This window comes from Plecotus auritus (genome assembly GCF_963455305.1).
Source record: "Plecotus auritus genome assembly, chromosome: 4".
Lineage (NCBI taxonomy): Eukaryota > Metazoa > Chordata > Mammalia > Chiroptera > Vespertilionidae > Plecotus > Plecotus auritus.
In genome coordinates this window covers 85,390,892-85,417,298 of record NC_137775.1, presented here as the reverse complement: position 1 = coordinate 85,417,298, position 26,407 = coordinate 85,390,892, and the positions used below count along the sequence as shown (strand labels likewise).

The 26,407-nt window shown below is 39.5% G+C and overlaps 1 protein-coding gene across 1 annotated transcript in view; it reads right to left on the bottom strand.

Annotated features, from left to right (window-relative positions):
* The window catches only part of OPN5 (opsin 5), a gene marked incomplete at both ends in the record, with an annotated part of 23,949 nt that extends 4,872 nt beyond the window's left edge, over positions 1-19,077 (bottom strand). The window contains 4 exons of the mRNA XM_080665114.1: positions 7,377-7,711; positions 11,195-11,365; positions 15,134-15,253; positions 18,948-19,077. Coding sequence (XP_080521240.1) covers positions 7,377-7,711; positions 11,195-11,365; positions 15,134-15,253; positions 18,948-19,077 — 756 coding nt within the window. The remainder of the gene's footprint in view (positions 1-7,376; positions 7,712-11,194; positions 11,366-15,133; positions 15,254-18,947) is intronic.
* Between the last annotated feature and the right edge of the window lie 7,330 nt (positions 19,078-26,407).

Sequence of the window (26,407 nt, the reverse complement as noted above, 5' to 3'; positions counted from 1 at the left end):
GAAGGCAAAGAACTTGACATCATGATCTCCCTCCTTTTGCCCCCAGACCCCTTACCTATAGAAAAGCAAGGGTGGTGATATTAAGCTTTCACACCATCTTTAAGAAATTAATTAATTCAGCAACTCAAAGAATATCTAGTTTGAGTTTCTACCTTCCTTCTATGTTACCAGCAGAATGACAACTAGAGCCAACTGTCCCAAACCCTCCTTCAAACACTTTTCTAGGAACAAACTCTTGAGAGCTTCGGTGTGTCTGCCATATGTCAGCCCTGGTTGTGATCCAAGTAGAGAACAACAATTCATACTTAAAAAAAAAAAGAAGCAGAAGAAGAATTCTGCACTTCCCAGTTGCAATTTTCTCAAATCTTAAAATACCACTACTCTATAAACAAGCGAAAGCTTGTTGAGAGGAGAGGGTGTAAATTAGGTCATGTCACTCCATGCATCTGTGTTTTAGAGTTTTTATCTAAAACTGAACACAATATTCCCCAATGAGGTAGTGGCTGGCATAGAGAACAGAAAATATCTATATATATAAAAGTGTAATATGCAAATAGACCAGATGGCAGAACGACCGGTCACTATGACGTGCACTGACCACCAGGAGGCAGATGCTCAATGTAGGAGCTTCTCCCAGCCCACAGGCATTGCCCAATCAGGGCTTGCCGACCAACCTCTCAGTTCCTCCCCCTGGCCAGCAGGTTCCAATCTCCCAATGGGGAACAGGGAACTGGGGATGGGTGTCGGTGGGGGGCAGGGCTGGCTGCCAGAAGCCGGGAAAGATGGCCCTGATCGCAGGCCAGGCCTAGGGACCATACCTGTGCATGAATTTCGTGCTCCTGGCCTCTATTACATTTATAAGTATCTGGTTCAACAAAACAAGGGAGAGTTCACTGTTCATTACAGATGAACCAAGATGGGGATACTGCTATTTGGAGGTGGGTAAACACTCAGGTACTCAGGTGGGGAGGCCAGTTGGTTTTAGAAATAAGAGCTATTACCTCAGATCTTTTTTTTTTTTAATCCTTACTTGAGGATAATTTTCCATCAATTTTTAGAGAAAGTGGAAGAGTGAGGGAAAGACAGAGAGAAATATCAATGTGAGAGAAACACATTGATTGGTTGCCTCCTGCATGTGCCCCAACTAGGACCTGGGCCAGGGAGGAGCCTGCAACCAAGGTACATGCCCCTGACCTGAATCAAACCTGGGACCCTTTGGTCCACAGGCATCATGACGCTCTACCCATTGAGCCAAACTGGCACCACAGACCTTTAAATAATCCAACCAATCCAGCCATTTTCACAGAATCTCAGAGTTGTATTTAATTTTTAATATATTTTTATTGATTTCAGAAAGGAAGAGAGAAACATCAATGATGAGAGAGAATCATTGATCGGCTACCTCCTGCACACCTCCCACTGGGGATGGAGCCTGAAACCTGGGCATGTGCCCTGGCTGGGAATCGAACCATCCTGGTTCATAGGTTGATGCTCAACCACTGAGCCATGCCGACAGAGCAAACCTCAGAGTTTTAGAAGGTAACTTAGTTATCACTTAATCCCCCTCCCACAGCTTTTTTCATGGATGAGAAAACTAAAGTCCAAAGAGGGAAAGTTATTTACTCAAAGTGAATCCGTCAAGATTCTGAGTTCAAGCAATAGAAATGGACCTTGGCTGAGTGAGACAGAAAAGGAATGTGTTGGTGAGGACACAGCCTCACTGAGAATGCTGGACTTAGAATGAGGCTAAGCAGACAGAAATGATACCCAAAACTGTGCCCTGAACTGGTTCTGTTGCAGAAACTATTGCTGCTGGGGAGAGCCCTCCCTGCCCCTTTATCTGGTGTCACTAATTCCTGAGATAGGCTGATGGGTCTGGAGCCTAGGGTCAGAGCTGTACTCTAGCTGCAAGGGAATCTTGGAAAATTAGTAACTGTTTTTTTTTTTTTTTTTTTTTTTTGTATCTTTTAAATTAAGAGATGATCTTTGCCAGTCCTTCTTTCCCACACTCCTCAGCAAGACACAAAATGTTGGAAATTCCTCAACACAAAAATTCCAGTCACAGAAAGGGGCTTAGCCAGTGGCAGCCAAAATAAATAACAAATGTCACCTATGTGAGACTTCTCGGTGGGCTAGTGGCAAAACTAGCCATAAAGTAAACAAAATGATATTGTTGTTAACCCCATGGGCCTTATTACCACTGGTAAAACCAGACATTGAGCAAATAATCACAAAAATAAATACGTAATTGTAAATTAATTACATATTGTGACATGTTCTAAGAAGAAATTGTAAAGGCAGCATGAAGATATAATAAGAAGACGAATTCAATCAGGGAATGTTTCTCTGGGAAGTGATGTTTAAGTTAAGAAGAAACAGAGAAAATAAGTTAATTAATTAGGTGAAAAAATAAAGCAGTGCAGTCAGCCGTATTACAGACTACCCTTAGAATTCACATGGGATTCCCTAAATCTGATTTATCAATGATAAATAATACTTGATGAGCAACAAAGGAGAGGAATCCTTTGAGGGACGCACACATTTATGTTCATGAATTTTAAAAAGAATTCACAATCATGATGAAAGAACAAAGCAAAACAAAACACCTCATCAGGAATAAAAGGGAAAGAAAGAGGGGCTGAAGCCAGGGGTCAAGGGACTGCTTAAAACTCATCAAACATAATTAGGCTAACTTCATTTATGCAATTATGTATTCATTACAGCAATCTTGATTAAGCATCTAGCAGGCACCAGGCTATGGAGGGCAGCAGCTAACTGCTTGCCCTCATCTACCTACCGTCTTTCAAAAAAGAGCAACAAACATGAGGTTCCGTAAAGTAAACATGCCAAGTGCTCTGATGGCCTACAGACGGTCTTAAACTAGGCAGGGACTATAGAGGAAATAAGAAAATTAAGAGAAAGCTGGGTACCCACAGGATCTAGATAATAACTACAGGCCTGGGACACTATAGCTGATCTACATCTGTTAAATGAATACATATGAAATACTAATAGAGTTTGCCTACTAATATCTGGAAAAATTAATCTATGCTTCTGGCATTCCCTTCCTGTGACTCCACCACCTCCCTCTGTAAAGTAGCAGCAAGAGCCTTCATTGTCTTGTGTGAAGGTTTTTAGAAGCCAAAATACCCAAAGAAGTAAAACATTCATTTCTCCGCATTTGAGTTTTATAAAAGAAAATGGAAATTTACGAGAGAGAAAATACATCAGAGAAGAGGGTTTTGAGTGGGATTAAAATGACTTTGAGTATCTGCAGCCAGAGACTTGAAGGACTCGGGGCATTAGGCTTATTATGTGAACAATTTAAGGGATGCATGTGCTGTAGGAGCCAGTTTTTCCACTGCAGCGTGGGTGAAGAGCCTACAGCCAGAAGGCGAGGGAGGGCATCAGAGGAGCTGGTAACTGACCTGGAGAAACTGTTCTGAAGCTACTCCACTGAGCTAGCATCGGGTGGGGAGGGGGAGAGGAGGAGGGACAGGAATGGCGTTCTGGGAGCAATAGAGCCTCAATGCTTTGGGGATAGAAGAGCAGAAAACGTATGCCTCACTTTTCAGGGTCTTAACCAAGCTCCCAACATTTGCAGTCCAAAGATGGGGAAGTAGCTGGAATTGTTGATGAATCTAAATTTACAGTTGGGACAAGAAGGATGCAAAGTGACCCATGACAAGTGATGACTGAGACCAGAGGGAACCTTAAATATCTCAGCAATGCCAGGATCAATAAACAACCAGCAGACTAGGAGCCCCCACACATTGACACCGTGGAATTATAAAGACGCCCTTACTAGTAGAACATAGCCGTGAGAAGATGACAAAAACTCTTGTTTCAACTGTATTTATCCTGATTGTTTAACATTGTTTTACAAGGTCAAATGAAGACCTAAAAATGAAGTTAGGCTGAGTCATAGACATAGATATAAAGAGAGTATGTTTTTCCTTTTGGTTTCTTTACGATTATTATTATTTTATTTTACTTTGCACACCTCTGCAATTTCTGTAGTCTGTGAAATTTCAGCCTGCTACAAAAGCCTAGCAAAACCACCTTTTAAAATAAATTAGAGGGAAGCTACAATGTGGAGAAAGGGTTATAAATAAAACATCAATTTTTAAGTTGACAAAGCCAGACTGGCAAAACACAGGCCCAGGTAATAACCCATCTAGAAATAATTAGAGTACACAAAAAAGTAAATGATTTTGATCCCAGAATCCTCGGAGGTGGCCTTTAAGTAATAAATTTTTAGACCAGGCTGTTCTGAAGATCAGAAGCTCCAAGCAAACAAGCAAATTGCCAATCCTGAGAGGTAGCTAAATGAAGGAAAAAGACCCAGCAGGAGGCTTTTTTTCCTATTTATTTTCACTCAGTATAGAAAATCAAGGTCAAAATTAATAGTAATTTAAAATAGTTTTAATTTAGTACAGAATATGCCACAATAGAAAGCTGTGTTTATTTTTCACTGTGGGTTCAATTTTGACTTAAGGTTTTTGCACAAGTGTGAATAATTAGAAACATTATATATTTAGGTTATTTAAATATACATTTTATATATGTAAATGAAATATAGAAATAATATATAATACAATATCATTCAGTATATATGTTAGAAAATATACATAAAATAAAATCATGCACATATATACCTACACTTTTCACTTAACATCTGTTTGGTTAATCTGGTCTGGGTGAGCCTGTCTCTAGGACAAGAAGAATGATCATAAATCAAATTAAGTGGTGTGTGCTGAGCTTTGTCTCATATGGATAATGAGCTTCAGAAGTTACCAACCCTCTACGAATACACACACACACAAAACAAGATTCTGGCATATTCATAGTTGTGAGTGGGTCAAGTAGCAACTAGCCAGGGGTGGGCAAACTTTTTGATTCGAGGGCCACAATGGGTTCTTAAATTGGACCGGAGGGCCGGAACAAAAGCATGGATGGAGTGTTTGTGTGAACTAATATAAATTAGTTCTTTCGGCTCCGCGGGCCGGATAGAACAGCCGAACGGGCCGGATCCGGCCCACGGGCCTTAGTTTGCCCACGGCTGACAGGAAAGAGAACAGACTTGATGAGTAACAGACTTGAAGAAACTAGAGAAGGACCTCATGGAAATGAGGACCCAGACTCACTAGGCAAGATCATCAAAATGTCTCAAGGCCAGTGACACTGGGGGATAGAAGAAGAGAAAGTCATATGACATCTCAGCACCCTCACGGTATGTCAAATTACAGGGCTGCCAGGTCAACTGAAATCCATAGCAGTGTGATAGACATCACGTTGTTTCCCTGGGCCACCTTCCATCAATAACCAGAAAGGAACACTATCACTGTTGCATTCACCCAGTTCCTAGAACAGTGCTTGATATAGAATAGAATTTGAATTAAGTGTAACTCACATTTAACTTGGAGTTATTTATTTTTTAGAGCTAGGAGCTCAAGGAAGAGCTGAAAATGAAAAAAATTAATTCATGATCTTTCATTTTATAAAAAACTTTTTCCTACTTTGTAGCCAGTTATAAGATAGAAATAGATCATGATTTCCAATTCTGCATTTTTGTCCATGAAGAGCTGCTCTGTATTTAGGTTATTGGTATAGACTTCGAATGATGAAAAGTTCTGTCAAACTTCCTCCTACCTAGCAAGTGGAGTTGGGGGAGCAAAAGTCAACTGGAACAAACTGATGGTAGCCAGAGGGGAGTAAAGTGGGGAATAGGTAAAAAAGGGAAAGGAGAAGAAAAGGTACAAACCTCCAGCTATAAAAAACATAATAATAACAAGTCACAGGAATGTAATGTATAGTATAGGAGAATCAGTCAATATTATCATAATAACTTTGTATGGTGACAATTACAAGACTATTTTGGTGATCTCATAAAGAATGTAAATGTTGCATCACTGGGTGCAAATGTTACATCTAATATTGGATGTCAACTGTATTTTAATTTTTAAAAAAAGAATCTTTAGCTCAACTGTGCAACCAAGAGATCTTAGAACAACTGAAAGTCAGCAATTTGGAGAGAAGAATGACTAAGAGGAAGGCCCTGACTTATTAGGAAGCCATATCCAGTCAAGAAAAAACTAGTAAGGTCCCTGAGATCTTGGTCCTTAAAGTAGGCGGTGATGACACCTGAAGGTGGGCTATCCATCAACATGGCTGATTGGGATACCAGAAGGAATTACTAGAACTTCCATCTATATTTACTTTTATCTTTAAAATAGAAGATGGAAAGACCAGTGTACTAATATTAATTATACAACTTGATATTATCTGTATGTCATTTATTGTGATAATATGAGCTGAAAGTGTTTTCCACATAAGGATGAGACATGATGAAAGTGTAAAGAGAAAGGCTAAGTTATGGTTTATTTAACATCTTCTATGTACCAGATGACAGGACAACATGCTTTATCTCATTAAATCTCCACCATAACCCAATGCGATAGATTATACTCGTGAAGAAAAAGAGATTTAAAGGTGTCTAGCTTTGGGTCACAAACCTGGCAAGTGTTGGTGATAAAATTTAAACCCTAGTTTGTTTTCAAATTGTCTTCCCTTTTCCTTATGTTACAATATTTAAATTGCTGCCAACTCTGAAAACTAGCATTTACCAGGGGACTCAAACCTGCAGAAATTGCTTCTGTGTTAAGTTTCCATAGGAAAGCAGATGTGGTAAGTTCTTACTCTATAAAGTGTGAGAGCAGAATGTCCCCAATCATGTCCCTAATCAAAGTCCATATAAAACAGTAAATTCTGTGAGGAATTTTTTAATTTATAAAAGTTATGATTCGTATGCTAAAATAATTCATAAGAACCACTAATATTCTCTTCAATAGAGAGAATAAGTCTCCAGTATATCCACTGTATAATTTTGGTAGATATTAGAATTATTGTGTGTGTGTGTGTGTGTGTGTGTGCAAGTATGTGTGTGTATAAATGAGAGAGAGACAGAGACTGAGACAGAGAAAAGGTATACCACAAGGTTTAGAATCAGGGATCCTCAAACTTTTTAAACAGGGGGCCAGTTCACTGTCCCTCAGACCGTTGGAGGGTTGGACTATAGTTTAAAAAACAAACAAACTATGAACAAATTCCTATGCGTACTGCGGGCCCGGGACAAGTCAGCTGCTAAGCAGGACAGGCAGCGGCACCCAGCGGGCCGGATAAATGTCCTTGGCGGGCCGCATGTGGCCCGCGGGCCGTAGTTTGAGGACCCCTGGTAGATAAATAATAACCAAGTTCAGAAGGACATAAACAGTAGAGATTCTAAGACCTCCTAGTTTCCAACATTCCCTATCCTTTTTGCTCTTTGAAGTTTTAAGTGATTAGAAAACACCTCTATAAATGATTACTGCAGTTACCTTGGTCAGTTTCATTTCCAGCATGTGGCTGCCATGGATCCGACTGTCAAAATGAGCTACTTTTTTGGAGGAGGACTTAACCTTGGCAATGATCTTCACGTAGGAGAACACAATCACAGCCGTTGGGAGTAAGAGGCAGAAGAAGAGGATGTTCAGGATGAAAATCTGACCCCCTACTGTGGCCTGGGCCAGCCACCAGTCCAGGGTGCAGGAGGTTCCGAAGGGCTCTGGTACGTAGTCCCCCAGACCTACCAAGGGCATGGTGGTCCAGAAGGAAGCATAGGCCCAGATGAATGCCAGGCAGATGTAGGTGTGCTTCCTTTTCAGCCAAACCCCTGGAGGTGGAAGAAAACCATTACCAAGATATAATCTGCCCTCTACCCAAATACCTCCCCTCGATATGCCAAATTCCACATCCAAAGAGTTATTCCATTAGCTTCTGGGAGAAGTGGTCAGATAACTGAAGCCTGAGGGAGAGCGGAGGGAAGGGAGAAAAGTTCCAGAGCTGGACCTTTTTCTAAGAGAATAAAATTGGAAGTGATTTCACAAGGATGGTTTGCTCTAGACATCTGGGAGCCTTTGGAGAGGGACGTGACAAAAGCTGGGGAAAGAGGACAGAAAAATAAAGATGAGAGGATGCTGAAGACAGTGGAGGATCTTGGGAAAGCATCCAGAATGAACTTTGAGATCCTATTCAATGCAAGAGGCCAACTGGTAGACTGAACTAAAAAAGGCATGTATTAGTGGGTCATCCAAGGTAGAATCAAATGACAAGACATTGCTTATATCTTTTACATGTGTACCCTTCTCCCTAAAAGCTTTCATGTCTCTCATTTCACTTGTTTTCCTAAACACTTGTTGCATGTGGATTGGTGGGCCATTTATCATGGCTGTTTGAGGTGACATTGAAATGGTTGACTCTGCTTGGTGAGAGCAGATTTTGAATCTTTCAACCTTATGAACACAACAGCCACACTCACACAGCCTTAGAGGAAGAGGGAAGAAATCTAGGTAGACGGTATCACATTCTAAAAAATATTCTGTGAAAATATTTTCAGGAAAATGAAACAAAAGAAAAAAACATAATGAGCTCCATTTTTCAGCACTAGTGTCTATTAACCAAAAGAGAATTCCAGGAGGAAGAAACAGTGCAATCATCTAGAAGAGCTGTAAGGCACTGGTGAACATTTCCCAAAGTTCAACACAACCAGCACGGGCAGGTTGGCTGCAGCCCATGGGAAATTATTTCCACACCCTGCCTATCACCTCACACCACAGGGCCTGAGAAGGCCACAGGGCCTTCCTGCCTTGGTCTTACAATAGCGGAAATGAAATATCAAGACATATTAATTTAAAAAAAAGAGTGACTTCTTGGGCATAGACTCAAGGTTTTCCCTTACTTAGTGCCCTGTGAGGTTTTGGAAGGCAGCAGGGCCTACTTCTCAATTCTAATATTTGACCTTCTTCATGGGACCTGTCAATGTTAGTGTTCTTATGAGTTAAATGGAAGAAGACTATATTGCTTACAGATTTTGATAAGATTAAGTGAAATAATGCAAAGCCTCTTTTGAAAGCTATACAGAACTACAGTAACATACATTTTTTACTCCTGGATTTGTCTCATTTAGTGCTAACAAGAAATAAAACAGATTGTTTATATATTCTATTGTCTCTATTATTTTTAAGTACATGGCATTAAAAAAAATTTTTTTGAGCCCAACAAGATAGGGATAACAACTATATATGTCAGCCCTTGGTTATCCATTATCACGGATAAAACATGGGCATGGAGAATCCCATATATTTACGGAATGTGCATAGGCATACTTACAAGCATTTATGGTTAGGGTTACTTGGTGAGGTGTTTTATACTTACATTTGAGTATGGTGAAAGGCTGTCAAGTACAGGAGGGAGTAGATTAGTAGGTTGGTTCTGTGTTGCTCCAGAAGTCAGAACTAGGACCAATGGGTGGAGATTACTGGAAGGCAGTTTTGTCTTAATATAAGGAATAACATTGTAACAATGATAGCAGACCAATCAGAGAATGGGCTGCCTTGTGCAGTAGTAAGCTCCCCGTCACTGGTCACTGGAATTATTCAAGAAGAGGCCAAGTGGCTGTCTGTCAGGGATGTCTTAAAACAATTTATTACATTATATGGGAGAAAGGTCTACATATCCCCAAACCATCTTCTAATTCCAACAGTCTAAGACATTGTGTGGAGGGTTCAATAGTGTGTCAACTCAAATGATGAGACTATCCTATGGGAGTTCCACCTTAGAAGAAGCTAGGAAATAAATATACACAGTTCCCATAGTAGTTATACCCTGCAATCATTCTAAGGATGGAGAAGATCACCTCTTTAATTGACACAAAGCCTATGTTTAAGAAAATATTTAAAAAGCAGAGACATTAAGGCTTCATACACCTCCAATATTCCCAGGAAGTTGAACGTTTTGTCTTCTTGTCTATAATATATATAAATATAATATTACACTATATGTATATTATATCAGATATAATATATACATACATACATATATACATATTCACATTTTTCTTTTTTATAGACTTGATTGGAGTGACATTGGTTACTAAAATCCTATAGGTTTCTGGTGTAGAATTCTATAATACATAATCTATATATTGCATTATGTGTTCACCACCCCAAAGCAAGCCTTCTTCCATCACTGATATGACCAAAAATAAGATTATAGAAATAATTTGACTCTGAAGTCACTTAGAATATGTATAATTGTATATTTTATCTTATTGGGAATTTTTATTTAAGCTATTTCTATTGGAAGTTTTAAACTGTTTACAAAAGGAGAGGCAATGTGTTATTATTATTTTTTTTAATGAGTGCTGGATTGTGAAGATGATGGATCATGACCCTGCCCTTTCCTGTGCATGATTTCCTTGGATTTGGGGACTGTAAACTTAAAATACAAAGGAAAACCCCACTACATTGAGAGTGGCAAGTCAACTCAACCTTTCCTCAGGCTCCAGACTTTGCTCTGTCGCCAGGGTCACAGTCACTCTGATTGGCAGATTGAGATACAGAGCAGGTGAATCCAGAGGGAGCCAATATTATCCCCTGGTTGCCCTTGGTTCTCAATATTGAATTTAAGGGCCCAAATGCATGTATTGTGGGTTCAATAAGTTCCCAGAACCCAACAAGTAAAGGTAATAAAAAGTTATTCTAACATGTGGGATAGTCTAATTACTAAAAAACAAACAAACAAAAACTCTAGCCCCCGGAAACTTGTTTATTGGTGGCCCGTCACTCATCTTTTTACCTACCTACCAATACCACAAAAGGAACATTGAGTGACATTTCTGTGTGTGTCCTTTCCTGCAGACCCAGCTGCCTGTCTCTCTAACTTAGAGGCAGACGGTTGAATTCCTCATCTCTGCCATCACAGGGAGCCTTGGTGCTTGAGGAGAATCACAAACATCTCATGCAATTACACTTACTGTGTGGGAACCAGCTAAGCATCATGGACCTAACATCCTTCCAAAGCATTTTGTTTCCTTTGTCTGCATGGCAAAACATGGGAGAAGCTTTATACAAGGAAAGGATACTTTTAAAAGCAAACACCAGAAATTCTTATACATGTAATATTAAAAGAAAGCCACATTGACACCGATTCAAACCTTTAAACATATGTTAGGATAAGATAGGTTATAAATACACATACTCCTGAGTATTAATGAGTTTATGAATAATCTTTGTTTATTGCCTATGGGTGAAATACGGACAGTTCTGACAAGCCATCTAGCTTTGACTATCAGGGAGTTAGAAACCTTCCTACTTACCGTAAGATAAATAGCAGATTTTCAGGTATCGATCCAGGCTGACAGCAGTCATGGTGATAAGACTTCCACAGCCAAAGAAAAATCCAGCCCATCCATACCAGCGGCAGCCAATCCAGCCGAACACCCAGCGGTGACAGAAGCAAGAGATGATCGTGAACGGTTTGCCTACAACTAGAGCGCCAAGCAGTTTGTGAAGGGAAGTTCCCTCCAGTTAACACTTACCCACCTACCTCAACTCACTATTGAGTTACATCTTAATCAAACGAGAGAGAGCTATTTTAGTAAATGTCAGGTTCAAGTTCTTTGCAATCAGGCCCAGATTTCTGTGATTTAAACTCTTTATTCATTTTTGCTGTCCATTAGTTTTGTTGTTGCTATTCATTTTCTAGAAAATATTCTTTTACAGATGGTCCCCACCCTATGATGGTTCAATGTAATGATTTTTTGACTTTACGATGGTGTGAAAGTGATATGTGTAATAAATAAAGTACATGAGATATTTAACACTTTTATTGTAAAACTAGAGGCCCAATGCACAAAATTCGTGCAAGGGGCTCAGCCCTCGCAGCCCTGGCTTCGTCCAGAAGGTTGTTCGGCCATCTGGTCTAATTAGCATATCATGCTTTTATTATTATAGATTGGCTTTGTTAGATGATATTGCCAGCCTGTAGGCTAATGTGTGTTCTAAGAATGTTTCAGGTAGGCTGGATGGACTAGGTTAGTGTATTAAATGCATTTTTGACTTACGGTATGTTCAATGTGGGATGGGTTTTTCGGGATGTAACCTTGTTGCATGTGGAGGAGCATCTATACTTTCATTCCCACCCTGTTCAGTCCTTGTACTCAATCTCCAACTCCCTGAAGGTAATGTGATCACAAAGCTCTTCAAACTCTCTACCTGATGTATCTATCAAGATGGTTTTGGAACCTTACTGCATGAGGAGAACCCAGTTATCAATATTCAACCAAATATTCACTGCCTGCAGGTGCTGGCCTGCCCCACCCCTCCCTGGAGTGCCCCTTCCTTGGTATGCAAAAGTATGTAGAAGTGCCTATTAGTTCTGTCAGTTAACACATAGTTTTTAGTGCATTCTGTAAGCTGGATACACATCTCCTCCAGTTGTCTAGACAGCTAGACACACTCATCTTGCTAGACTGTGCACCCTCAGATTCTGAGAGCTTCCTCACCCGTGTCAGCAAGGAAACCGAGTGTAAAAGAATTGCTTGTATCCAACAAGTAATTATCCAGTGCCTTTTCTATCACAAATAGAGCAAGGTGCTAGAGAACAAGATTCACAAATTCATGTTTTAACAGGGAGAGCAGACAAAAGAAACAAATCATTTGTAGTGTAAGATATGATGTAATGGAATGATAGATAGTGATTTGTGCTGTGAAGAAAAATAAAGCAGAGGAAGGGGATAGACAGAAATTGTTGTTTACATAATGAGATCAGGGAAGACCTCTCTGAGGATATGACATTGAGGCAGATGCCTAAATCAGTGGAAATATATTGAGGAAAAATGTTCTAGGGCCTAGATTCTGAATCTAGGCAGAGGAAATAGCCAATTCAAAGCTTGAGAGCTAAGTGTCTGCAGGTGGGTGCTGAAGGCAACAAAAGACAAGTGAAAGTGACTCGCATGGGGTAATTGGTGTCAGTTGTGCCTTAGACCCATTAACAAAAGCTATTTTAAGATTCCTTCTGGAGCCCAGCATTTGATGAACCTTTGCAATGTCACACAAAATGTTTCTCCCTTCTTTGCTTAGTGGAATGGTAATGAACTCATCTGGTTCTGAATAGCTGAAGGAATTGTTTTGTTTTGTTTGCATTGTTTTGATTTATTTTGAATATTAATGTCCAGGACTCCAACCCCTAGATAGTCTGATTTAATTTATCTGCACTAAGTTCAGGCTTCAATATACTTTTTTAAAAAATAAACTCCCCAGGGGATTCTAATACTTATACACGATTGCAAGCCATTGGTACTTAAACAACAAATGCTAGTTGTACAGATGTATAGACACCTGGTCTCTAGGATGTGCTTGCTCAAGGTGCTTATAATGGAATATAGTTGACTAATACAAAATGTATTAGAAGTTGGAAAGGGAAAGTGTATTAGAAATAGCTCTCATAAGTTGAAAAAATGATCTGAGAACCAGAGAAAGCTATCACATTGAATAAAATATTTCCCGGGGGATTACTCTAAAGACATATGCAGACTGATGAGGTGGTTTGTGCAATTCTAGAGCAGAACTGCTTAGCTGAGTGCATTTTCAATGTAAACAACCGTTTAAGGACATTTTACTCAAGCTTAGTCTAATTCAGCCAGAAGCATCAGTGGGGTATGATTTAATGATGAAAGAGGTGGCTGAAATAGCAGGTTTCATTCTGGAGGAGATGTGTGTCCAGTTTACAGAATGTACTCTTCAAGCTCTTTACCTTTAGTACCAGGAAGAGAACCATCGGGGGTCAGCAGGGATAGCTGACCAGGAAAGCTGTCATGTGTGTTGTGACAGCGCCATCGCGTGGCAACAGCAAAAATGGCAGTCATTTTTCAGCCTGGAAAATTCCCTGGGGTTCATCTTGGCTATTTTCACAGAGAGGGGCCTGACATGTCATGCTCCTCTTAATGTGCCTGTGTATTTCCTGTAAGAGTTCATGCTATTTAAGTCCGTCCATGCTGAGTAAAACCTTTCCAAATAACCTACACCAGCGGTTGGCAAACTCATTAGTCAACAGAGCCAAATATCAATAGTACAATGATTGAAATTTCTTTTCAGAGCCAAATTTTTTAAACTTAAACTTCTTCTAACAGTACTTCTTCAAAATAGACTCACCGAGGCCGTGGTATTTTGTGGAAGAGCCACACTCAAGGGGCCAAAGAGCCGCATGTGGCTCGCGAGCCGCAGTTTGCCGACCACGGACCTACACCATCCAACTCTCAGTAAGAGGGCAGCACCTCACTGCTGTGTGATAAGTGCTCAATAGTGGAGGCTTATTATTGGGCCTTGTTTCAGAGATTGGCAGTGGCAGGAATATCCCCAGGTGAAGAGAGAAATGAATATCAGAAAATATTTTCCAAGGGGATGCTTTAGATGGGAAACTTTTAAAAGGATTTCAGCAGAAAGAGGAATGGATGTGTGCTGTTAAAACTCCATATCCCCAACTCTAGTGAATGAAGACCCTATGTGCTAAAGAGCAGCAGGCTGTGGGCTCCAGAGGCACATTTGAGTGTATCTAGACAAGTCGGGAATTTTACAGATGAAAGCAAAGGGAGGTGCTTTCTCCAAAGTCATTCATATTTACAAAAATGAATTACAACTAAAGAGACATTTTATTCCAAATTCTTCAGGCCAGAGAAGTAGTTTTCAATTTTGGACTCACAGTAAACACATCTGAAAACCCTAATTTTAAATATCCTGATATCCAGGTGACATTCTCAACCAAATAAATGAAAGTTGGTTATTTTAACAGATTTTCATATGGGAATAAAGGGGTGTAATGGAGCTCAAAACAGTGATCCACAGCCTGCTGGTAAGTTTCTGTTTTCTCAATCAGTAAGCCCTACTACATCTGGAGGTGTCTTGCTTCTCCTTTCTTAACTAACTTTGATTCATAAAGTTTCACCCAGTGCCCAAAGCATTATCCATATATAGTTAACTTACTATGAGTTGCATTTAGATTAGCCTGAGGTATCCTGTATTATTCCAGATAGTGTCCTCAACATCTAACATGCCTGGCACATAGAAAGGGTTCAATAAAGGCTGAAGGAATGATTGTTTTAGCCAGACAGCACTTTGTTGACTTACCACAAAATGTAAACATGACTTGTGAAGGGAGGAGCAAAAGGAGATGGGATGGGGTGATGTCCGAGCCAGTGAGGACTTTAGAATGGGACACAATTCAAGACCCCAAAGAAGAAACAGCGTGATTGTGTTACCTGAGATCCCCAGGTCACAGACTGCCAAATTGACAGTCATTATTTCCGCTGGCCTCAGCTTCTTCTTTCGTCTAGAGGACATATAAAGGACATACCCATTTCCAACTGTGGACAGAATCCCTACAAAGAAAAATATAAATCCCTGTCGTTAAAACTGGGATTAGGAGTTTACTCAAACACGAAACACTTCTCACTTTCAAAAACGGACATCATAGGGATAGAGGGTGGTGAGAGGACTCTACATAAAAATCTAGATTAGGAAGATGAAACAAAAAGCATGAGTGACAGGTGAGGGATGGTTGCCTCCAAAAGGATAGGAACCAGGGATTATAAAACTGAACTTACCCAGAAAAAGGAGCCATAACTTCCCAGTGAGCCTAGGAGGGTGTGGGCATCCTAACAGTCAGTGATTGTACTGGTCCCCGGTAAAATATTTCCTCAGGCATTTGTATGAAGTATTAACTTTCTAGAACTCCCTCCCTCTGATAAGATGGGTTAACCCCTTGGCTCTTGGTAAATCCTGAAGATAAAGTGACCCAAATTGAACTAGCTGCTTTCACTATCGCTGCGGACTCTGAGGGATTCAGGAGAGGCTGAGGCCAGATGAAGCTGGCATGGCCCCCAGCCAGGAAAGGGCATCTCCTAGGGACACGCCCCAGGACCACAGCCTCCTGAGGATATGTGGACATTGGTGTCTGCAGCTGCTACTGGAATAGGTATAGAAGGGAAGTGGGTGACAATTGGTAATATGGGCTCTCCCCTCCCACCAAAGGGAGAGAAAGTGACCCTCAAACACCAACCTACCAACAATGGTATCAACGTGTTCCCACTTGTTTTTTAATATCCTTTCATTTAATGACTAATTGACTGTGGCATTACAATGAAACTGTTCCAAAGTTCTTACAAACCCAGTTTAAATCCAAAATGACCCAATCCCTACTGACTTTATTTAAGAAAAGAATACACCTACTTCCATAGCTTAACATGTAGAGTAGATTTCTTCAGGAATTCTTGCTTCATTGTGTAGCTGTGTATAAATGAGAATCTTGTACAGCTGCCTTTAGTAGTAAGGAATAAGGAGAGTATTAACAGGAGAAACCCAGAGTTTTCTATTTTAATTTCTACCTCTCCACTACAATTCATTTGGGAGGCAAGGAAAAAAGTGTGCGTTTCAGCTGATGGTATGAAACCACCAGGAACTAGCTGCCCTGTGCTCTTAGGAAGTTCTGATCCCCGGAACAGGGCTGCTTAAAGGTTCCTTAAATTCTCTTTAGCTATCTTAAGGCAGAAGAGTTAAAAATAGAAAAGAGTATGGAATTCTAGAGCAAACCCACTACAGTGAAACCTACAGCTCATGAAAGGAAATCAGCTAGCAAGGCACACTGGGAAATTAAAATGTGAAAACATGACTTGAAAAATTATAAACAGATGCCATCTACTTGGTATCCAAGGAGACTGAAATAAGCATGCATATGCATTTGAAACACAAAGCTCATTTAAATACCCATTGTCTTTCTATATTTCTTTTGAGATTATTGATTTTCTTGCTTTTCCTTTCTTAACTAACTCTGATTCATAAGGTTTCACCCAGTGCCCAAAGCATTATCCATATATAGTCAACTCACTATGAGTTGCATTTAGATTATTCCACAGGCAATCTTAGCTGCAGGGGGGTATCAAGAGAATGCAAACTGATTTTAAAGGATTGTTAAGGGAAATCAGGTTAAGAAAATAAAGACTAAAGGGGGAACATTTTTATATGATGAAAATCCTGACTCTTCTATGAATGCAAAAATATAAACTCTCATATATTGACAGATAATAAACTAAGTCATAGTAAAAGAGTAGAGGATGGGAATGGGTCTGTAGTTTATTTCTCCTCCATTCCAGTTTTATCTCTTCATCTCCCAGTTTTCCCTAAGACTTCCAGTATTTAAAAAAGCCCACCAAGAATGTCATTCTACTCTGGTTTCTTAAAAGAAATCTGGGCACATCATGTAAACCTATCCTAGGAGGGTCTGAAAACCAGGCATAGGACCAAACACGAGACCTGAGTCTAGGATGAATCCAACTCCCTCCAGCTGCCCCTGACTAAACTGAATGTTCTGAAACATGTCTTGGTTCTACCCCCAGCTTACTAAGTCACTTGATGATCCCTTTGGGAACTCTTTTTGGACTTCTTTTTCCTGGCTCCAACCCCAGGTGCATCAACTGAGAAATTCTCTGGATTCCTCCACCCACAGCCACCCTAGTTGCCTCTTCTCCCTAGACCCCTCCTGCCAGGATGGGGAACGGACAGCTCTCCCTCCCTAGTTTGTGTTGCCTGGGGAAATTGGTCAGGTTAAAGACGCTACTTTTAAATTCATTCCTTGCAATTAATTGAGACAAATTCAAGTTATATGATGTCTATTTTTCTGTCTTTTCTCATGTTGAAAGTACTTATGCTTAATAAAAATGCCATGTGGATTTTATTTCCAGATATATAGTCCCCATGCGGGCAGAGAGTTTGCGCACTTTATTCACTGCTGTTTTCCAAGTAATTTAAACTGTAGTGAAGAATGGGCATTCAGTATCTATTTGTGTGTGAAAGGATGTGGAGGCCCATTTATAAAATATAGAATTTAAATCAGTTTCATAATTACTTCTAATAAAGCCAAGGACCCAGGGAATCCCTTTGCAGCAGAATTTCTTTTGACTCAGGCAGTGACCATAGAGGGGTCTCCAGACTTTTCTAGTGAGTTTTGCTAATTTCAGGAGCTTAAATAAAATTCTTATCCAGTAATAAATAGATAAGAAAGAGGGAGAGAAAGAGAGAGAGAGAGAGAGAGAGAGAGAGAGACAGTGAGAGAGAGGGGGGGGGAGGGAAAGAGAGAAAGAGAAAGCTTGACCCAACATCTGAAAAGATGAAAGGCAGACACACCTAAAGACATAACCCACCTGTACACTGGTTGCTCAAATTTGAAACAGTTTTAAATTTCAGAAAAGCATTATGGTTGAATTCTGAGTGCCTAGACTAGTGCTGCCCAATAGAAATATAATGTAAACCAGAAATGTGAGCCACACATCTAGTTAAATTTTTTTCTGGTAGTCACATTAAACAAAGTAAAAATAGTACTAAATTAATTTTAATATTTACTTAACCTAATATATCCAAAATATTGTAGGTAGGACATGTCATCATTTTAAAAAATGATTAATGAGCTATTTTACATTGTTTTTCTGGTACTAAGTCTTCAGTGTCTGGTGTGTGTTGACACTATAGTGCATCTCAGTTTGGAAAAGTCACAGCTCAGGTGGGTGCTGAGGACCCACGTGGCCACTGCATTGGATGACACAGTCTGGAAGCCAATGTGGATTATGCACAAAAGCCTTTGGCCCTTGACTGGCTCCCATTTATTACCAAGCCGTCTTTTCAACTCTCACCCAAATTACTTTATCATGGTCCATTCTAAGCTTATAATATTTTTATTATATCAAAGCATTTTTTAGCAAGCAAAAGCACTGTATTTAAATAAGAGCTCATTATCATTCATTTTCTTATTCAGAAGACAATCTTACTACAAAACAATGAAAATGAAGTGTAGTCTCAAGGTAAATTTTTTTTTTTTGCTGTAAAATTCTTTGAATCATCAAGGGAATATTTATTTCTAAGAATAAAGATAATAGAGAATCCATCCCATCTTCTGCCTTCCTCCCACTTTTCACCTCCATTTAAAATATCCACATGAGTGCTGGAATCATGGTGCAAAATCAACATATCAGCCCAGAAATTTTCTAGATGCAGCTTTTGCACAGAAAAATTAAGGAAGCTTACCGATTATTGTTAAGTAAAATCCAGCCACTAAATCAGCTTCCCAGGAAAGTTTGGAAGCAAAGGGATCTCCATCTTGAAGGTAGTGTGGCAGGCCCTCGTTCTGGGGCAGGGCAGTGTGGTTTAGCGCCATGCTGTTCTCAGGCAACCAAGAGTCTGAAAAGCAAATTGGGAGTGAGCTCAATAAACCTGAATAAAGCAACTTGAACCATCTCATAACCATGCCACTTGTAAAATAAAAAACAAATTCCCAAAGTCATGCTTGGTTGTCTAATTAACAACTGGAGAACATTTTAACATTCTGTTCGATGATCTAAATATGTCAATATTTAATTAGTCAGTGTGCTGATTATCCATGCCTACATTATCTCATTTCTTCATCACGCTACCCTCTTTGGGTTACTTCACTCCTCCCTTGGGTGAAGTGACTATGAAGTTGAAGGCCAAATCCTATCCATTTTACTGTTTCTTAGCAATTTTTATAAAGGCCTGAACTAAGAGAAGATATTGTATGGAGTTTACAATAGATAGGTAGATAATAGATAGGTAGACAGATAGATAGATAGATAGATTACTCCATCAATATTTTAAATATATAGAGTATTTTAAAATTTTCCAGATTATAGGTGTTTTTTAAAATCATACAAATTATCTAAAAAAATATCTATCAGATTTAGTGTATTTTAAGAGAATACATAGTGTTGATATTAGGGTATTAAGTACAAAGGAACATAGAAACTTAACTACATAATTTTAAGAGCTGGATTTTTGAGGGCCCATTTGGAAAAGAATTCAATTTTGGTTGTAATTCACAATTCATCCACAGAAAGATTTGGATTTCAAGTTTCCCAAAGCAGAAAATAACTTCCTTATTTCCCACTGCAACCTCTTCTAATTCACTTTCTAAATTTGCTCATTCCAGGATGAAACCTTGAGCAATGAGGAACCCCCAAAAACATAAGCCTTTGTAGTGTTTCTATTACATTTTGATTTTCAAAAGTTTACAAAAACTCTTTGATTGGCCCTGTGCAAGCATGTATCACACAATAACCCCAATACTGGAAGTTGGAGTGCTGTGTTATTCCTGAGATGAAACGTATGGCTGAGCATGTCCTGAGGGGACATACTAAGGTGGCAGTTCCAACCTGTTTTGAACTTGCTTATTTCAAAACAAACCACTAGATGTCACTGTTCAGCCCTGTAGGAAGAGATGTGGAGTAGAACCTCTCACTCCCAAGTGTAACTTGGAGATGTATGCCTCATAATTGGTGGCAGGCTGATTAGCAGATGTCAATCACTTTCTACAAAAAGCACAGCTTAACCACTTGCTAATGGCCCATTTACAGCTGAAATATGACTTCTTAACCCACTCTTAATCCTCTTGGTGCCAAGTTAGCTGAAACTCCTGTCTGCTTCCACACTCACAGCTTGAGGACAGTCATGTGGTTAATGACCATTCAAAATTCTTATTCCTAGGAGCTGTAGGAAGTGAAGCTTCCAAGAGAAACATCTGTTACCAATCCCACCCCATTGTAAGACCTTCCCCAAGTCCAAGTTTATTTTCAGAACTCATTCCCCATGGTTGACCCTCCTTCTCTCCTCACCGCAGATTCCCCCTGTCCACTGGCTGTCCAGCCCTGTCCTCTACTTTAGATTCACAATCATAAAACGAGGGCTTGAGTCCAGTTGTGACACCCACCCTCTAATATGCAGCAGATTATTTCAACTTTCTGGACCACAATCATTTCATCTGTAAAATGGGTAACATTTTTACTCACCACTCATGCTTGCTGTAGAAACAATAGTATATTGGATTTGAAAGCACATTGTAAGTGGGGAATCCTGTCTAGTTATTATGCGCTGGGGCACTTGCTTTTCCCAAACTTGCCCATCCATGAAGACTAGCAATTGCGTAACAAATTTCCTCAGGGTCCTAAGCTACATAATTGTATGCTTGTGTAACAATTACAATATTCATTGAGCACCTATTTTTAATCCAATTCTATGAGATAGAATAAGAGATATGTAGCATGCTATCTAGACTTAAGGAATATAATTGTCATTTTGAGCAGAAACAACTAATGATCAGAAAATAATAACACAAGAATGTAAAACAATAATATGTTGCCTTATTTTGCTTTAGACACTAATTTTTTTAAAGCAAGAAAATAATTGTGTTATATACATAACACATATTTATGGTTCTAGAAATTAGGTAGATTAGGGGTGTGTGTGTGTGTGTGTGTGTGTGTGTGTGTGTGTGTGATGTCTTAATATAAAAATTTTTTCTTTCTATATCTGGAGGTTCCCCTGGACTTCCAGAGTAAGACTCAATATGTTGGCATTGCTAATGATGTTGTAAAACTTTGGCTTAGTTTTGAGAGGCTTTAATGGGAAGTGAGGGGGCTTTAATGGGAAGTGAGGGGCTTTAATGGGAAGTGAGAATTGTGGAGGGAATTTTCAGTGGGGAAATAACATGAGCAAACATTTGGAGGCAAAAATGAACATAAAACATGGAAAGGATGGAAGGCTGGCTTCACTGGAATAGAGAGTCCCTATGGGAGGAGGGACAGCCACCTTGACTTGCTACAATGGGATTCTGTCCCACGGGGCCTGGAATGCCTGGCGTGAATTGCTTTTGACAAATCATATATGGGGTTCCCCCCGACACACACACACTAGAATTACTGATCCAAATTTGTGCTATAAAAATAACTTGTCAATAACATATTTGGGGGTAGGCATTTCCAATTCTTTTCAAAAACAAAAATTAGATAGTTTCCTGAGGCAGAATGAGAAAAGTTGGTAAAGAACCCTAAAAATATAGGGTATTTGGGGACTCTTCACTTTTCCCCATACACTAAAGGCTCATTTTCAACTCCACACTTTACAAGTGTTGTTCCCCTTACATGTAGTGTCTGTTCCCTTTCTTCCTACTCTATACATACTCTACTTGACCTTCAGACCCCTGTCTGAAGTCCACATCCTTCAGAAGATAAATTTTGCTCCTTCAATAGTTACTTGAGAAAAGAACCCTTCTTATCTCCACTCCCTAAAATACTCTGAGGGGTACTTATTCATGCTTCATTTACTTCCTTTTTCCTCTTGTTTACCTTCACATGCACAGAATAGCTTTTAAAATGGGAGGAGGTACCAATGCATAGAGAAAGCATTGGCTCTGCGATCATTATCGGTACCTTATGGCGGTGCTCTTTCATCCTCTGAGTAGGATTAAAGCAGGATGAAGCAATGTGACCATCACAAGGGCGTCTATAGAACAACGCTAACTCTACTGCCTAAAATAATCAATATAACATACAGTCATGATTGTCTTTGTTCATTTTCCTTTTTCACTGTTGAGTGGACCTGAGTTACCTCACTGTGTAAATTAAAGAAGGTTGTTTATTTTGTTCCCTGTTTTACCGCCTGTGTGTGAAGACTGTCTATGGCACATTCTACCTGTCCCTTTCTACCTCTCTGGGTGCTCAGGATACTCATCACTGCATGTCCCAGTTCCTGGGACAGCATCCTATAATCAAATACAATGGTTCCCTTGCCCTGGCCAGTGGTGCTAAGTGGTTAGTGTGGTTCAATTCCTGGTTAAGGGCACATACCTGGGTTGTAGGTTAGATCCCCGGCCCTGGTCAGGGCACATGCAGAAGGCAACCAATCAATGTCTCTCTCTCACGTTGATGTTTCTCTCTCTCTCTCTCTCTCTCTTGCTCTCTCTTTTTTCTGTCTCCCTTCCACTCTCTTTAAAAAGCAATGGGAAAAATATCCTCAGGTGAGGATTAACAAAACAAACAGACAGCAATGGTTCTCAGCCAGCTGTACATCTGAGTACCTGTGCACTTGGTTTGCTTTTTATGTACTTGTTGATTGTGTTCTAGTTGTTCTTTAGGTTATGTGGTTTGGAGACAATTTTCAGAGACTGTGATAGCTACACAAAGATCATTTCCAGGAGGGTCCTGTAGTATGCAGAGGCTGCCAAACTTTGTAACCATGGAAACTTCTCTTTCACAGTATCTCCTTGTACCAGTGCTCAGAGGGAGAGCCTACGTGGGGGAAATGCTGCTTTTACCGCCTGTGTTTGAAGACTGCATTAAAGAAACAGCACTTTAAATAACTTATTTGTGACTGGGAATTGGAAAAGCATATTGCATGTGGAGAAAATAACTTTAAACTGAATGAAGTTTTTGGTTGCTGGAAAAATACTGCGTACCACCGGAAGCACTTCTTTGAAGAGTCTAATATTTCAGAAAAGATGTTGAGGGCATTGCTAGAGAAGCATTCTGTGTAAAAGTGGAAAATAAAATAAACAGCTTCTCAAGATTCTTCCTGCTTTTACGATTCTATGCAAACATATAAAGCAAACCTCTTGGAGTAAATTATATGTGATTATTCACATTACTCATATTAGCATAATCCTTTAAGCAACAAAATATACTCTACTGCCCTCACATGTGCTAATTAATGGTCCTTTGACCATGAAAAATATTTAAGACTATTCTCATAACAGCTTATTACAGAAAAATCTGAAAACATCCCCACCCTCACCACCCATAAAAGTTATAAATATTTTTGAGTTACTAGGATTAACCTGAAAAAAAAAAATCTCTGATTCCACAATAAAAATTAAGGGGTAATTTGAGGCATGGTCAGACTCAAGTCCTCACATGCCTAAATTGAATGGTCTTTTTAAAAAAATCACTGTTTAGCTAATTTGAAAAACAACAACAACAAAAAAAAAAAGAATGGCAAAGTGTCACCTCCTAAGAGGAAATAAGGACAATAAATTAGCATCAAGGATGACAGTGTAATACAGTTCAACTTTATCCAGTCTTTGAATTACCTTCAAAAATGCTAGGCAACTTTTTTTTTTTTTTGACATGCTATATTTTCACTGGTTTAAGGGAGGAGTTAGCAAAAAGCATGGACACTGTGGAGGGCTGTGTATGCAAAGTGTCTGAATGTGTTCTGCTCAAAATGAGCGTTCCCACTGGCCTGCTCTGGCCTCTGAAACTTTTACCATTTTTTTGCCTTAAGGCATCATTGTCCCCAAATTTATTTCTAAGTATATATTGTCTGAGAACATAAGATTTGAATCTATCAGAACCCATGAAAACTTGAACATGAAGGAGTTCATGAGATTAGGTACTTGATACATAGCAGCAGCCAGTGGAGCTGAAAATGGGTGTGACATAGGTTATATCAATCATGCCATGGAAGAGGGAGCTGGGGACAGTGCAATCCATGGGTATCCTTGAAAGAACATGGAAGGCCAGGAAATGTCCATAAAGTTAACGAAGGAGCATCCAAGAACTAGGAAAGGATGCCAACAAAAGATGAGCGGCAAGAATTGACATATTCAACCTCTAGGGATAAAATTGCTCAGTGTTAAGCCTGATAAAATGTAAGCAAGGAAACACGGTTTTTTAAAAAAATTGGAAGTCTTATGGATGGCCTAAAGTATAGGTCTTTGCCAAGGGAATAAGTGCCCATTTTTACCACTGTCTTTAAGAATTACCCACATTAAGCCTGCAGGAGAAAGGGTTTCTGGCTAAATTCGTTTTGACATCAACTTTAGAAATTTGTGCCACTGATGTAGGCTAGTGTTTTATGGTGAGGAGCCAAGAACCCAGGACCAAACTTCCATGCACCTCAACCTTGATGACAACCAGCCTGGGTCCACCTCTGTGTGCAGGAAGGATGTTGCTAAAGACCAGGAAGGGGTGCTTTCTTTGGCTCTTTTGTTCTGGTCTCTCTTCTCTTCAACCTCTACCTCTGTCTTCCCCATTTGAGCACCGGAGTGTCTCATGCTATTCCTCCCACCCCCATTCCTTTCCTGTCATATTCTTCTATAAAAGTACACATTTTATTGACATGGTAGAATGTTCATAATATACTTGGTATAATATACATAATACCAATCATAATATACAATGATTGGTATTAGAAAACATTTTTAAGAGAAAGAAAGCATAATGAAATATATATATATAAAGATATATGTCAAGGGATTAAAATTTTAAATTATGAATAGTGATAGTATAGTTATTATATTAGTGATGTTAGGAATACTATTTTTCTTTACTCTTTATTGGGGGTGCTATTTGACATACCCATTTTCTAATTATGCAATGCTATGCTACTTTTATAATATATATTGTCTATATTTTAATGGAAGATTTGCTACAGATTACTTATAACATTAGTGAAATTTTACAACCACTCATTCATCCATTTGTGTCAATATTCAGTGACCACAGATTATGTGGCAGGGCCCCTCCGGAATCCATGAGTTACTTCCCTTGGGGCTTTGCCATTAATGGGGTGCCTCCCAGGAGCTGAGATAGAAGATTTTTCAGCAAAGGATTCCTTTCATGGCCCTGAAATCTCACCACACAGGTGGCAGCTCCCACGTGTGCTCCTGATCACATGCCCAGTACGGTCTGGGCTGTGTGTCAGCCGCAGGTTGTGGCCCAGGTGTCACTGGGGAGTTTATCCCCAGTAATTGTGCTTCTTCTTACTCACCGAGTGTTCTGTAAATTCAATAAGCATGAGCCCGAACTTCATAATGATTTTTTTTTTCTGTGTCAGCAGCTACAGGTGCTTAATGTGCACCAAGCAGTAATAATACCCATACTAATATGTTATGGATCAAATTTGTGTTTTCCTGAATGGATTTGGATTTTGCATACGTAAAGACATAGTATTTTATATACATTATAAAGGAAACTGTAAGCACTTTTCCAAAGTGGCAATCAAGAAATAAAATAAATAATTTGGGGACTGAAATCCCCTCACCGCCCGTGACCTTTATCTATTAGTTAGTGCTAATGAGAGTCTTGCTTTCTCTGCAGGGGAACTGGCCCAGCCACGAAGAAAACTAGTGACCAGCCACAGTTGGCTGTCAAACAGAAATGCATGCACACCCTTCAGGCTTTCCTGCCATGGTTAAATATGATGCTAGAGGAGAAATGAAATAGTCATATTTTTTGATCTACTTAACTAGAAGTATGGCAGGGCACAGAAATGAAAAGGAGGAAGGAAAGGGGGGAAGAAGTGAACAAGGAAAGAAAAAATAATATTTTCCTCTACAGAACAAAGCCAGCAAGAGAGCAATCAATTCAACTCAATATCTCCTCCTAAGCCATTCAAAAAAGGGGCAGAGTTGTCTGTTGAGAATAATAACCTTTATGTCAACTTTTCCTAAGGAGCTCAGCTTGATGCAAATTGACAAATCTAAGGTAATGGGAGAATTGTAAGTGATAGAGAGGTCTGTTTTAATAATGTCTTAAACTTTAATATTAATTTTTTAAAAGTGTCAACTGTCATGCAACTCTTATTTCAACCACCTCTCCTCTTTCTGTACTTCTGAATTGTAAGTTTCAAATGAGTTTATCCCACATTCTCTCCAATCTACTCCCCCCAGGCAAAAGGGATGAGGGGCATGTTTAATA